The sequence below is a fragment of the Micromys minutus genome (genome assembly GCF_963924665.1).
Source record: "Micromys minutus genome assembly, chromosome: 14".
Classification (NCBI taxonomy): domain Eukaryota; kingdom Metazoa; phylum Chordata; class Mammalia; order Rodentia; family Muridae; genus Micromys; species Micromys minutus.
The window spans coordinates 13,521,021-13,534,007 of record NC_137983.1 but is presented as its reverse complement, the minus strand read 5'-3'; the positions used below and the strand labels follow the sequence as shown (position 1 = coordinate 13,534,007).

Sequence of the window (12,987 nt, the reverse complement as noted above, 5' to 3'; positions counted from 1 at the left end):
ATTCAGATCTCTTTCCACAGTGGGTGATGATTCTCTTAGTCTAGTGGTTAGTATTCTGGTGACTTTTACAGATAAACTGTTTTCACTCGACCTAACTGTCATAAGTAAGGGAAGTTTCAACTTGTTTGTCTTAAAGCTTCAGAGATTAAAAGTGTACCTAACATAACCAGCATTTTTCTGTCTAGAAAGAAAATATTAAAGGGAACAGCATACATCCTTGCTGGAGAGCAGACGCTAGACAAAATGAATTTCTCCAGGCCTGGTGCTCTCAGAGTTCACTTGCCAAACAGCCTGCAGCCTCCTCTTTCCCCTTCCTCATCCCTCTGTTTTTATGCCGATACTACATCCTCTCAAACTCCAAGAGGGCAACTTCACACATAATCCGTCGAACCCAACCTTTTTATGCACAGGATAAGCAAATCCACACCAATCCTTTAAGAAACTGTCTGTGTAGGTTCCTTGCATTTGCAATGGTATTTTCTTTATGCTCACTTTCTTTTGATACTGGCTGGTTGGTTGGTATTTCCATTTTATTCTATGTGGTTTGCCTCTGGCTCTTTCCAGAAGCTATCTATCAGTTTCTCCCCATGGCTTAAAGGAAGAGGAAGGGCCTTGTGGTCCAGAGCAGGCAGGCTTTTCCTTCATTGGACACTCATGTCTCTTAGATCGCAAACAGCTTGTAATGTTCTGCCTGTTCCCTCCTCCTCCATGTTCTTGCTGGTGCCTCTGCCACAGAGAGGCCGGAGCTGCCTTTTATTCCAAATCTTCTGTAAAAGCAGGGTATTTAAGGGCTTGCTTTGGAGACAGACCTTGGTCCATGATCTAAGGTCTACTCACTTGCCATTTAACTCCTGTCCCCTTTGCTGTGAGTTTCTTTCCCCAGAACTATGGAATGTTTTGTGAAACCCGACCTTCACCAGATTTCAGCTCTTTGGCTTGAGCTGTTATCCTGAAACCTGTACAAATCTAACTCTCTCCCATCTGTGAATGGTTGTCATAAAAAGTCAAGATGAAATTTGAGAATCATAAATGAATTACTGACACATCAAAGGCGACATGTTAGGGTATGGAGTTCTTTCTGATATACACTAGGTGGGGGGGTGTGTCTTTACAGATTTAGGATAGGTCTTGTTTCTAGCCTTGTTAGGGAGACATCTCAGTTGGTAAAATGCCTGTTGTGCAAACGTGATGACGAGAGTTTGATCTCCAGCATCTGTATAAAAAGCCAGGAATAGTGGTGCGTGTCTGTGATCCCAGTGCTAGAGATGTGGAGGTAGGTGGAACTCTGGGGCTTGCAGGGTAGATAATGGGGAATCTCAAGTTTGAAGTCCTGTGAAAGGCACTGTTTCAACAGACAAAATGGGCAGCTTGTGGGGAACAGCATTAGAGGTTGATCCCTGGCCTTCACACACATGCGCATACATGTGAATTTAGAGAGCACATGAACGTGCTCTCTTCACATAATTGGTTTCAGCCTTATCTCCTGTTAGCAGGAGGGATGGCAGCTGGTTTATGCTTCTGGGACTGTCCACTTCATAGTCTACAGCGTTGCCATTTATGGGCGATCCTTCTAGGGAAAGTTCCCTGGAGCAAGACGCTGCCACAGCTACTACTGTGCTGAAGTCAGTTGGAGTGGTTTGCTGTGGCTGCTGCTACATTTTTTCATGTTCTTTATATCAGAGGTACGCCTTTCCAAGCTAGTGGCTTTCAAGGATCTCAGAACAGACTGGCAATTACAGGAAAATCAGAGTCTGAGTCCCATCCCCAACCCCAAATGTGCTAGTAATTACTCCTGCTTTAGCTGAGTGTTTATCAGAGAAAGAGAAGATAGACTTGGGAACTTTCTACTCATTTATCACTCATCCATATATAGCAGGCTAGAGCATTTCCCAGCATTCTTTGCTGCTCATTGTCCTGTGTTGAACCGCAGTCACTGCTATTGTTAAGCAGGTGACTGTCACCACAACACTAGAGTCTTTCTAGTCCCAACAAAAGTAGAGATGAACAACCTTTCTCCAGGGACTCATTTACTCCTGGCAGAAGTTCCCAGTGTTGTACTCCAGGGTGCTAACATCTGATCTCAAGTTGACTCAGAAAAGTAAATAGGACTTTGAATGCCAAGTAAATGCTCTGATTCTTATACAAAGCCAAACTTTAAAACACCATGTCCCAGATTTTTATGTTTTGTAGAAACAACACAAAAAGGTTTTATTTTTTTGCTTTACTCAATGAGGTTATTAACATGAACAAACCTTGAACATCATAGTAAGAGAAAACCATATATTAATCCATAAAACCTACATCACTAGATTGAGTAAACACAGCTTTGTGATTCTTATTTTTTTCAGTTCACGGAAGGCGGGGTGAGAGCTTGGCCCAAAGTTGGCTCTGGTCACTGCTTCTGAAATATGTTAGTTAAACTAAGGCACTCTTTAAATTCTTTTATTATTTAGGACTGTGAAGGTCAGAACTATAAGAGCAGGGTCCCCCTTCTGATGCTTAGACACATGTTCCGGAGCATGTGGAGAATCATTTGCTTTACATGTTTCACAGATGCCTGGCGTGTGTCATGTCCTCCTGCCAGAGGAAAAATGCTAAAGAGAAAGTGCTCAATAAAGGTGTTTGAATTTGTTTCTTATAATGTACATCAGTGTGCTATCTAGAGGGCTTTGTCCCATGTATGTGTGCATGCATGTGTGTGTATGTGTGTGTGTATTTGTGAGAGAGCATGTGAGACTGTATGTGTGTGTGTGTGTGTGTGTGTACATCTGTGTATTTAGAGGTGGTTAGAATCATCAGTTTACATAGGTCCGTAACAGAAAAGTGCACATTTTCCTCAGATTAAATGAGCTTTGTAAAGTACATAAACAAGCCTGCGGGGTCACGTTTCCAGCTTCAGCTCCATTTCCTAACTAGGGTAGGAAGATTAACATATCTACTGAGGAGAGTGACTTTGCATTTCAATTATCTTGACAGTTTCTCATCATTTTTGATGATTTAGTAAAGCCGAGTGTCGCAATGTAACTGAGCTTCTCCCACAAAATATCAGAATTGTTTTTCATTTTAATATACTTCAAAGGATCATAAAATGTTCCTTAGAGTGACAGTTGAGTCTCAATATTTATGACTTTCTGATTGCTGTAGCAGTTTAGGGGGAAAAAACCTAAAATGAGCCCTCAAGTAAAATTTAAGTGGAAAAGATTAAAATTCAGGGTTATGGACTTCTTTCATTTGAACGAATATTCAGTTTTTTTCCTGGATGTTTTATGTGCCAACCCTAGTTTCCCCATATTTGACAGGTTTTGAAAAAGTGCTTCATTTCTCTCCCAAAGTATATGAGCTGCTTGATTTTTTGACTGCGACCCCTCTTTCGATCAGCACCACTTTCCCCACTCATGTTTCGTGCTATGAGCCAGCCACACATAGCACCTGCCTACAGATGAATGAGGCACAGTCCCAAGAGGATGAGTGAAGGAAGGACACCATGCACTGAGGATGCCTCCACAGGATGATACTCACATAGCTGATTTGTAATGTGCACACATCTGTCTCCTCTTCAACCTTCCACTGGGGTTTTGTTCCTTCCCCATTCACATGCATTGAGTCTTATGAATAAATTGAACTGTGTTTCTTTATCCAAAATATGAGTCTTTATTATTTTGGAAGAAGGGGGAGTGGTATGATCGTTTCCTTTTAAGGAATGTGAGATATAATTTAATACTGGAGGGTCTCACTGCTCTTAAAAGGATTGTGGATGCAGTGGAGAAAAATGTGAACGCCATTGACAGCTTCACAAAACAAGGGAAGATGACCAGGAACCTGAAGAGATTTATTAAGATAATAGTTTTATTAAAGTTTGTCAAAATGTCGGTTTAAAAATTATTTATTTTTGTCTTCTGTGCTTTGGTATTTGCCTGCGTGTTTGTAGGTCTATGTGAGGATTTTGGATTCCCTGAAATCTGACAGTTATGAGCTGCCATGTGGGTGAATTGAACCAGAGTCCTCTAGGAAGAGCAGCTTGTGCACCTAACCACTGGACCATCTCTCTAGGCCCCACATTTCCATGTTTTACAAAACTTTCCTCTGTTTGCCCCCTGAGATGTCTAATAATTAATCTCTTCATCAAATTACCTGAATATTCTCTAAACTCTATTTTAGATGATGGTATAAGGTAAAATAACAGACCCAAAGCTCTGGCCTTGTGAGACTGATATATGAATGAATCCTGGTGACATGGTTAATGATGGTAATGATGATGATAATTATGCTTAATAAAGGTTGTTATTTGAATTTGAAGAATCTTGTGAACAAGACGAAGTAGTTACCCACTGCACCTTAGTAAAGAAACCAAAACAAGGAACATTTTGTGTGTGTGTGTGTGTGTGTGTGTGTGTGTGTGTGTGTGTGTGTGTGTGTGTATCTATCCATCCTGCAGGCCTGGTTTTGGTTTTATGCTACTGCTGCTGGTCATTCATTTGCTCATGTGCAAGTCACCTCTCTAAGCTTCCACTTGGTTTTTGAAGGTGTCACTCCACTAAAGGCTGATCTAAGTGACATTTGATGCAGCTAACAAGGATTAACAGAGGATAATGGTTAATATTTAATATAATGCATGGGAAGATGCTGTGATGCATAAACCCCATCACAGTTAGTAGTCCTTTAAGCAATGGAGATAAAGCAGAGACATGGGAACTCTTCACACAGAAGGTCTGGCTAACAGTGTCTTAGCTTATCCCACGTGTGTGCCTGACTACCCAGCCTGCAGGAAGCAGAGCTTGTATGAACCCAGCCTGTTCTGATGCCCAGGTACTCACTCTTGCCAGGCTGGTTCCCGATGGAACTTTATAAGGGACATACTTCCTGTAGATATGACCGACTCTAGAACATGGAACGTCAAACATTTCTCCTCCACACATCCAAACCTGAAAAGGAGAAGGTAAATGAAAAATTAAGGGTAAATTTCACCAAACAGGAATTAATAGAATTTATGAAAAATTTACAAATTTCCTTAAAAAACATTAATGTGTATCAATGTGTGTGTGTGTGTGTGTGTGTGTGTGTGTGTGTGTGCACTTGTGTGTGTGTGAATGTGTAAAGGTGAGCATCTGGAAGTCAGATGATTGTGTTCCATCCCCTGGAACTAGAGTTGCAGGTAGTTGTAAACTGCCGTCTGCCGATGCTGAGAGCTGAACTTTGGTTCTCTGGAAGAGCAGTGGCTGTTCTTAAGCATGGAGCTATCTTTTCAGCCTCCTACATATTCGTACGACAATAGTTTTTGTCATAGGTAGTTAACAACACATTAAAATCTCGAGAGTTTGGCATTACCCAGTCTGTACAACCATGTGAAACATTGCTTAAATCTTTCTCATTTCTTAGTTTTATGTTTCCACAGACCCTTGACTGATACACACCTACACCCTGTTTAGAAATGTTAATATTTGAAGAGAGAATAATTTTTAAATTTTCGCGCACACACATGTGTATTTCTCTTGAACTGCTCTTAATCAAAGGAATGACATGATACATGAGAATGGTTGAATGGGAAGTCAGGCGCAAGGGGAGCCAGTTCAATCATTAAAATGATACCCAGCTGATTTCCTTTCCTTCAGACCACACATCCTTTTTATTTCAACTTGTTGGAATATTTAGGAGTAACTCGGACTAAGACATTAGAAATAAGTGTGGTAGTGTAGGTCTGGCAGAGGCAGTGAAAGTTCTAGACGATAGTCCCGGTATCTGGAAAAATCCGAAGAGGCTATGGTTGTATACAATTAAACATAAAAGGATAAATGTAATGATCTGCTGTGGCATTTAGGATAAAGGACCAAACCAAAACAAACAGGGACAACAGTGAATGGGTAAACCTTGCCAGATCAGGGGAAGTCAGAAAGATCTGTGTCAACAAAAGAAATGGACAGTTTAGGGCTCAACCTGGGCTCTGCAGTTCTGAGACATTTTGCTGATTTCTAAGAAAAAAAAAAAAAACAGACTTTTGAAAAGAATTATCCCAAGGGTTAGGGTGATCTCAAAAGAAAGGATAAATAGATCAGAATATATGTAGTTAAGAGCAACTAAAATCCAAAGGAGTCTTGTCATGTATTTAAAACACTGAAGAGCTAGAAGAGATGCTTTTATAGAAATTCAAAGAAATATTACCAGGATTGATGATGTCAAGTTATAAACCCAGCTGATGGAAGAAAATTCTAATGATCTGGATAAAGATGAAATGGGCTTCCTGTATCAGTAGACATACTGAAAACTGTAGGAGGTGAGATTTTGGAGACAAGCATATAGCCTGATTGGCTGCTGATGCTGCTGATGTTTAAAGTTAATTTTGAAGACAGAAATTAGTATTTATGATTGTTTATTGCACCCTTGTAATGAGTTATTTCACTGAGTGCTCACAACTCAAATGTCAGACTTCACTATTTCTGCAGTGACATTGGTTGGGAAATGGCAGGTTAGAGATGTCTAGGGTTTTCTCTAAACCACATAACTAGTTCTGAGAATGGAACTCAGTTGGGAGTGCTTGTTAAGTCCACTTAGGGCCATGGGCACAGCACTTAGCACCATATAGAGCAGGCGTGGTTGTACAGGGTTATAATCCCAGCACTTAAGAGGCAGGAGTAGGAGGATCAGAATTTCCTAGGAGACTTGAGCCCTGTCTCAAAAAGGACATTAAAAATCTGGTAGTCTAGTCAAACACTCATATCTTTAGTCAATATTCTATCCATAGAGTTAGAAAACTCCCAGGTCTGATAATTAATACTGCTGCCTCTTTAGGACATATGGTCTCATTTGCAGCTATGCGACTATGCTGATGAGTAGGTATGGCTGTGTTTCCCGAAACTTTGTTTATAAAACAGACATGAGACCATGGTTTGCTGACAATTCTACAAAGTACAAAGCATTTCACACGGGGAACTTCACTTTATCTAAGGTGAAGTATGTGGGAGAGTATAATTTCCCAAACTGGACAGCATATTATCTTTCACTCCATGTGGCCCTTTACCTGTGGCTCAGTATTCTCCCACTGGGATTCAGATCTAAGTCCTTTATCCCTGGATTTGAGCCAGTTTGTAAATTCCTAAGCCAGGGGTCTACAGCAGGAACAACTGAGACTTCAGCTGCTCTACTTTGCCTTGTTTCTAGCACTCTGAGATGTGACATCAGAAATATGATTCCCTGGTGGCACCATATTATGAAGAAGTGGAGGCCACATGAGATTCCATGGTGAGAATCTGAAATGTCAGAGCTTCCAGAACACAGATTTAAATCCATCATTATAACCTATTTAGGGACTGAGTGTTTATGTCTCTGGGCACCCAATTCACACGGTGCACCCCTCACATCCTTGTGTGACTGTACTTCTTCTATCCTCTGTTGTTGCTATGAAAGGATAAGGTGGTGGATCGCTCTTGGTGGACGTTCAATGTGCCGCACTCTGACCTCAGAGGCCTGAAGCCCATAGACTGTTAGAAATAAATTCTGTGGTTTAGAAGCCCCTCAGTTAACTCTACTTGGTTGTAGCTGCCCAAACAAACTAAGGCTCATTCCTCTTAAGATATGAGCAATCTTTAACAGACACATAGAACCGATATTATGATTGGCTTTAAACAGTACTATCACACACCTTTAAACGATTAACGTGTCATTTCTGATGTTGTGTGTGACTGATCATTGTAGACTATGCCTTAAGACAACTAGTAATAAATTTTCATCTTTCTCAATGGTTTTAAGTCCCAGTGAGCTCAATGGGCCTGTCTACTGAGGGTCCCACAAGACTGAAGTCTAGATGTCTGCTGGGCCAAGCTCTTCCCTGGAGCCTCTCTGGATGAATCTGATTCTAAGGTCATTTAAACGTTGACAGAAGTTCCTTGTAGGACCAGAACCTCTTCTTTCTTCTCTCTCTCTCCCTCCCTCCCTTCCTTCCTTCCTTCCTTCCTTCCTTCCTTCCTTCCTCCTTCCCTCCTCCCTTCCTCCCTCACTCACTCCCCCCCTCTTTCTCTTTTCCTCTCTCTCTTTTTACTAGTGCTCATAAGAGCTATTTTAGTTTTTGGCCCATGAGTATTTCATCTCAGTATAAGTAACCCTCACTAATTAGGCTGTGGCCACTGTGGTTGAAGTGTTTAATAACCTTAACTCTATTAACCAAATATCTTTTGCCTTACACTCTAAGATGTTGTACATCACACTGGCATGCCTAACACATAACAGCTATATGGTAAGTTAGCGTATGTGATTAAACACAAAGGAAGCAGATGAATTAGCATTATGTCTTCTCTCAATGGACTACCCTCAGCCCTTTAAAATTCTTTCTTTCAGAAGTTGATCAACTTTACTATAAAGTCAAATTCCAATTTTCTTGTCTATATTTTTTTAAATGCTGAATTCAATGTTAAAGCAGTAGAGATTAATTTTTCTGTATTATTATCACTTTGATCCTTTAAAACCATAAATATGAGCATCACACACTGTGGTAGTTTGGTAGGTTTGGGCCCTGTAGGCTCATGTATTTGAATGCTTGGCCCATGTGGGGGGGTTGTTATTATTAGGAGGTGTGGTCTTGTTGGAGGAAGTGTGTCACTGTGGCAGCTGGCTTTGAGGTCTTGTATTTGGGCTCAAGCTACTTCCAGTGTTCAGACAATCTCCTCTGCTGTTTTTATATAAAGAAATAAAACTCTTAGTTCCCATTCCAGCACATGTCTGCCTGCATGCTGTCATGTTCCCTGCCATGATGATAATGGGCTAAACCTCTGACATTGTAAGCCTGCACAAATTAAATGTTTTCTTTTATCAGAGTTGCTGCGGTCAAGATGCCTAATTAGTGAGGGTCACTTATGCTGAGATGAAATATCCATGGGTCAAGAACTGAAATAGCTCCAGAAAGCTGAGAGTAAGAGTTTGGCAGTAGCAGAAAAAAAAAAAAAAATAGAAGAGGTCCTACAAGGAACTTCTGTCAATGTTTAAATGAGCTTAGAATCAGATTCATCCAGAGAGGTTCCAGGGAAGAGCTTGGCCCAGCAGACATCTAGACTTCAGTCTTGTGGGACCCTCGGTAGACAGGCCCATTGAGCTCACTGGGACTTACAACCATATAGAAAGATGAAAAATTATTACTGGTTGTTTTAAGGCATAGTCTACAATGATAACCACAATAAAACCCCAACACAGACGCCTTCTTCATAACCTGCCAGTGTTTTCCTATTGCTTCTAGGATAACAACACAACCCTTTGTTTATTTGTCTCTATGACTATGTCCTTCTCCCTGGCCAGGGTCATTTGTAAATCATTACAGAGCTTTGCTGCCATAAGAGAATTCTGGCCTCTTTCTCTGTTGTTTGCTTTCCACATTATTTGCCTAGTTCTTATTTATTTTCCAGGCTTAGCTTACACGTCCTAACTAAGCCCCTTTATTTGGTTGACACTCCTGTTTCATACATTCATTTTGCCATGCTCTCCTTCTCTTAACCCATTGCAGTCTTTGTCCTTCCTTCAAGGATTTTATTCTCCACAATCAACAATAGTCTAAAAATATCAAACCATTCAGCAGGGACATAGATGATAGAGAGAATGTTCACACCTCTTATAAAATTATACTGCCTTAGTCATTACTGTTGCAATGCTCACCCTATGTCAAAACTTATACAGTAAATCTTATCATCGATACATCTGCATGGGAGAAAATACAGTGTTTGCAGGGATCTATGTTGGATTTAGATATCCATTAAGGTTCTTGATAGATATTCCTCTCGGCTAAAAAGGACCAGTGTGGTCAAGTTAATAAATATTGAGTGCATACTTACTATGTAACAGGTATCCTCCACAGTTGAGGCTATAAGCTAAGTTCTGATTACTCGGCACTTCCATTCAAATGGGGAGAGCATTTAGGATAATCACAACTAAATAATTCACTTGCAATGTCCTTCATTATTTGCTTGGTTTATGTTTTCCCTCACTGGACTTTAAACTCATGTCCCTTTTATTCATCAGTATATCTAGTTGCTTATGAAGGATTCAACATAGAATATGTACTCACAAAGCATTTGTCAAGTGGTTGCAAATGATTTCTTTTAATTTCAATTATATTTAAGCTTCTTCCTTAGAGCTCTGGGTGACTTAGGGTTTTTACTGCTGCGACACAACACCATGCCCAATGCCACTTCTGGAGGACAGAGTTTATTACAGCTTACAGCTCTCAAGGGCACACTCCATCACAGAGAGAAGTCAAAGAGGAAGGGACCTGGAGGCAGAAACTGATGCAGAGGCCGTGGAGGAGTGCTACTCACTAGCTTGTTCTCCATGGCTTGTACAATCCATTTTCCTATATGCCCCCAAACTACCTACCCAAGGTTGACATCACCCACAGTGATCTGGGACCACCTATATCAGTCATCATAGATTTCCCTACGGCTAATCCATAGGCACATTTTCTCCATGAAAAGACCTTCTCAGAGAGCCTACCTGTGTCAAAACTAGTCAGCACAGTCCCTGTAAGGCCTTTCCACTTTAAGCTCCAGTGATATAACCGTAGAGAGCATTTTCTCCTTTGTAATGAAGCTATACTACATCAATTGTCTCTATAAAGAGTCATTTTTTTTTGTTCTTCTTCCAAAGACATTTATTTATAGATAGGGATTCCTGTAGTCCAGCCTGGCCACGAACTTACCATATAGCTGAGAATGAGGTTGAATATTTGATTATTTTGTTTCTACCTCTCAAATATTGAAATTTCAGGTATGTATCTCCATATCTGGTCCATTCAGTGCTGGTGATTGAACCAAGGGTCTCATGTGCATGCTAGGCTAGCACTGTACAAACTGAACTACAATCGCAGCATTAATTTCTTTTCTCTTGTTTTTTGAGCTTACAGTTGTGCCTCTTTCTGTAGTAGCTTTTATATCTCGACACAGTCGGGAGATGTTTAGGTGTTAGTGTGGGAACACTGTTCATGAGAAGTGCAATTGTAGTGTACCAAATTCTGCATTTGTTCTGAAAGACATGGTTGTATATGTTTAATCATGTAATGTTTTTAATTTGTTCTTTGAAAATTTCATACATGTATAAAGTGTGTCTTGAGGGGCTGGGAAACAGAAGAGTGGCCATTTCCCCCAAAGAAAAGAGACCCTACACTAGGGCACACAGGATAGTGTTGACTGCCTGACAGACATAAGAATTGTCAAGGTAGAGTGTGTTTAGACCCTGGGGATCTCATAGATCTGAGACCTCCGTTCGCAGTGGAGCTGTTATCTATCTGTCTGTATACCTGCACCCCACTACATGTAACCATGACACTCTGCTGAGGACCATGGGCGCTGGTCACTTAGAGTAACACCTGTAGTTCTTCTCCATGCTAATTAGGTATCTAGATAGCCCTGAGCCATCAGCGAATGAGCTTACTGGATATGCCTCCCTGTAAAAGGTATTTATTCCCTGGTTCACATGAATAAAGTATACCTGTTTACATCCACCATCAAATAAACCAGTATGAACAAGAAAGGGTTATCTCAGACAGCAGCTTCATTAAGCATCACCATGGGGGAAGCCTTTGACTAAAGAGCCTCGCCTGACTCCCTTAAAGAGGGTTTCTCTCCTCTATCCTGTCTGGTACACTTGGCTCTCTCTTCTAATCAGACCGGATTCTGCTCATTTTGGTCTTTGCATTTTTCACTCTCTGCCTGGCACACAGAAACTGCTATTCTTTGAGTGGAAAGGAAGACATTGGACCCGTGGTTCTAGATCTCTCTCTTCTGCCAGTATGCTGTGGGTGCCCAGGTACCCAGAGAGGAGACCAGGAACCACTGTGAACTCCCCGGTTTGGCTTTTACCTTGCTCCCTCCAGGGGACATGCTGGCAATGCCAGGACACCTCCAGCAGAGAAGCAAACACGCAGCATTATCACACCCTGCCTTTCTTAGCAGCTGTTGACTGCATTGATCTTTTTATTTGTTTCTTTCTTTGTTTGGTTGTTTTTTGAGACAACGTGGAGCCCTCGCTGGCCTGAAAGTCACTATGTAGACCAGCTTTTAATTTACAGAGCTCTGCCTGCCTCTGTTGGGATTAAAGGAGTGTACCGCCACGTCCAGCTTGAATTGTATTTTTCAAACACATCTCCTGGTGCTTTTATATGATGACAGTCTATAACAATAAATCTATGTTAAGACATATTTTAGTATCTAATGCTCAGAGAAATGTTTTACAAAGAAATACGTCTTCTCTTGACACCGTAAGTATCTTAAAGAAATGTTATTTTACCCATAAATGAACACAGAGAAATTCTTTAAAAAATATTTCAAATTGAAAGAAGAATTGAATGTTTGCCTTATTTTTAAAATTGTTTTCTCAATATTATCCCAAACCTGGAATTTATGCATGAAACATTAAATGGAACAGTATCATAAAACAATGCTGGTGAATAATAATGAATATGAACTTATCTCAGTAAGAAACTGTCAAGATGAGGAAACATTATCCTCGAGCATGTGCAGAGGTATCATACGTTGCATTGGAATAGTGACATAATTCTCCAGGTATTTGAATCCTAGCCTGGCTTTCTGCTTATTCTCCTGGAACACTTTTCTTGTCCCTCTGTTCAAGTAATTATGCCCTCTTTTCGTTCTCCCCACAAGTCAGGTTTTCTCTGCTTTAGGGTCTATTTTGGTTGTTTGCCTGGAATCATCTCCTCTCAGTCTCCTTATCTGCATCTCTAATGATGCTTGTCTGTGTGAGGGTATGTGCCTGTGGGTAGAGATGCTGAAATGCGCCAGAGCATAGGATTTTCTGAAATCAGAATTACTGGTGGTTGTGAGCTGCCCCATGGGGGTCCTGGTTACTAAACTCAGGTCCCGAGTGTCATTCTTAGCCACTGAGCCACCTTTCTCATCCCTACTATAAAATTTTCTGACTATAAATTTCTATCTGTTGACCAGAATACAATAAAAGTAGAATAGGAAAATGTCATCAGTGAGGATATGAAGGCTTTGATTC

General features: G+C 40.7%; 1 protein-coding gene across 1 annotated transcript in view; it reads right to left on the bottom strand.

The window, feature by feature from the left end:
- Positions 1-12,987, bottom strand: part of GALNTL6 (polypeptide N-acetylgalactosaminyltransferase like 6) — a gene marked incomplete at both ends in the record, with an annotated part of 1,121,308 nt that overhangs the window by 75,081 nt on the left and 1,033,240 nt on the right. The window contains one exon of the mRNA XM_080928910.1: positions 4,815-4,922. Coding sequence (XP_080785036.1) covers positions 4,815-4,922 — 108 coding nt within the window. The remainder of the gene's footprint in view (positions 1-4,814; positions 4,923-12,987) is intronic.